General features: G+C 43.3%; 1 protein-coding gene across 1 annotated transcript; it reads right to left on the bottom strand.

Annotated features, from left to right (window-relative positions):
• Window positions 1-936: 936 nt before the first annotated feature.
• On the bottom strand, window positions 937-1,167 carry RB195_003402 (uncharacterized protein; the record flags this gene model as incomplete). The annotated part of the gene is made up of 1 exon (XM_064201043.1): window positions 937-1,167. One exon carries the CDS (start codon window positions 1,165-1,167, stop codon window positions 937-939), a length of 231 nt encoding a protein of 76 aa, XP_064056924.1.
• Between the last annotated feature and the right edge of the window lie 1,213 nt (window positions 1,168-2,380).

The raw sequence follows: 2,380 nt of genomic DNA, 5'->3' as shown, positions 1-2,380 counted from the left end.
TGTTTACATTTACGTTTAATCGGCTGCTGATACTACCGCCTGATGTGAGTGCCAGTATTTTCGCTGAGGCGCGTCGTTACTGAGCCTGCATACTTGTCCCCAACCTTCTGGATCTTCGGCAAGAGCTTGCACAGAATGAATATGCTCGTCGTTATTCCATATCCTGCAAAACCTTACGTCTCACCTGAACTGCCTTTCTACGCCGAGTGTGCTTAAATCCTCTTCCACCACCTCAGTCCAGAACTTCTGTTTTCGGGTAGGTGGCTTCTTTAAACTTGAATCCGGGGGAATCCCCGGAACACGTTGAACAAGAATTTCCTTATAATGGGACCGAAAACGATTTCTTGCAGCCACTTTCGATGGTGGTTCTAGATGTTGCTGCTTTTCACGTCTCATCCTCCACTGCGCCATACTCACTTCCGCGTTGTGTTGTTCTTGTGGTAAACTTTAAGCAGAATGCAGCCAATATGCCATCTGAGCACCTTTCTTTCCGTGCAGTGAATCCTCGCAAATCTCGCAGCTTGACTTCGCTCTGTTAAGGAGTTAAGCGCAGAATGGACGTCGACACATCTATGATGTACATGTACATGTACATTTCGCAGCAACTGTTGTTCTTCATCATGTAGGCGAAGTAAAATAATTCATCTATGAGTCCAATCCGCTCCCCGTCTACCCTGAATCTGGTCTAAGGTGTCGAGGAGACCCATATCTGGTTACATTTTTCAGTGCGCTGTCGTAATCCACAGGCTGCTGCTTGCTTCAATAGAAGGTCGATAACATGTTGAAGTTTCGTACTGCTCTCCGCAGATATCACAATATCGTCTCGAGATCGGTCAAGGGACGTCCTGATGATGCTAGGATGATATCGGCAGGACACTGACACTACTGTTCTTCGCGTGATGACGTCGATGGCGGAATTGAACAGGAAGAGTCCCGTCACTGCTCCTGTTCTACTCCAGTTACAACTTCAAACGGTGTTGTACATCCGGCTGGTGTTCGTACTGCAGCAGTCGTTCCCTGATTCATCAGCCCGGATGAGGAGATTCCAAAACTGGTTCGAGGTCCAAAAAGGGTATTTGCGCTGGCTTCGAATATCGTTGCCACATTTCGATGACTAGAGACGACTCGTGAAGATGAAAACCTGGTCAATAGTAGACCGGCCCACATTGTTTCTTCGTGATGTTGATAAGCCGGTCCAGTACTATTCGCTCCACGACGTTGACTTTATTTTCCTCTGCTTGCAAATCGTGTAGGATTTTGAAGCGTAGTTTAAAGGAAGCGTATCACGAAACTAGCGATGATGTTAAGGTCTTTGTGGGCAAAAATATAGTTTGGATGCAGATTGTGGCCGCACTCAATTCTTCCTAATCGTCCAGAAAAAGGGGTCAGAAACAGGGCTTGTTCTTATGAGGTACGTGAAAACAAGCCGTATCCATGAGCGAGCGGTCAAAGATCAATGAAGTCTCCTCATCAGCTTACTCTTGTAAAATCAATGGATAGACTGCTGCTGGGGAAACCGGAACATGAATATGTTTTAATGTTTCATTGAAAAAAACAGCGAGAGATCGGTGTTCTATTGACATGATCGTCTTCAGTTCTAGATATTGCGACAACTAAAGTTTCTTTGTATGATGGAAGGATTTTTCTGACACAACTTTTTTCGATTTCTTTCACTTCGAGTTCTGAACCGGTTTCATGAAACTTCGATGAAAGGCATTACAACAGTCATGTAAACAAGCATGAAACATACACTATCTTTTTTTTAGTAATGGCGATTGTTGGTGCTGCTGATCAAGAACATCTATAAGTTCGGCATTCATTTTTTCCATCAAAACAACGCAGTGCTCTTTAAATTGTTGAAGGTTGCAAAAAGAGGCTAAGCCAAAATAAGTCAGCAAGGATAAGTTGTGCGGGCGCAGTCGCGGTGGTCCCCGCCAACATAAGTACCGGCGACTACAAAACGCAGATATACTGATTATAGATGGATAGATAGATGTAGACTACATCTTTCTCTTTCGATTGTCGAAAATAAATCCAAGGAACTTTTCCCTCATTCTTTTTAACCTCAGCACTGCTGCTATTTCTAGTACATCTTAGCACTCAGTGTTGAGCCATAAATAGCAAATTTACGCCACCAATACATAAAATTGGCGCTATACGGGAAACGTTCAGTTCTTTCACATGAGAACCAATTTGTTTATTGTGTTAGTAGCATAAAAATGGCACTATACTACCACATCAGAAAAAGATTGACGAGTTTTTGCGATTAGTGGCTAGGAATACTTAAAGTATACGGGGCAACAATAAGGCGTCAATAAACATTTTTTTCAGAATCTGCTAAATATATCGGATATAAAGCTACGAAGCACCGCCTATATCA

This window comes from Necator americanus, chromosome IV, assembly GCF_031761385.1.
Source record: "Necator americanus strain Aroian chromosome IV, whole genome shotgun sequence".
Classification (NCBI taxonomy): Eukaryota; Metazoa; Nematoda; class Chromadorea; order Rhabditida; family Ancylostomatidae; genus Necator; species Necator americanus.
This window is presented reverse-complemented; position numbering and strand designations above follow the sequence as displayed.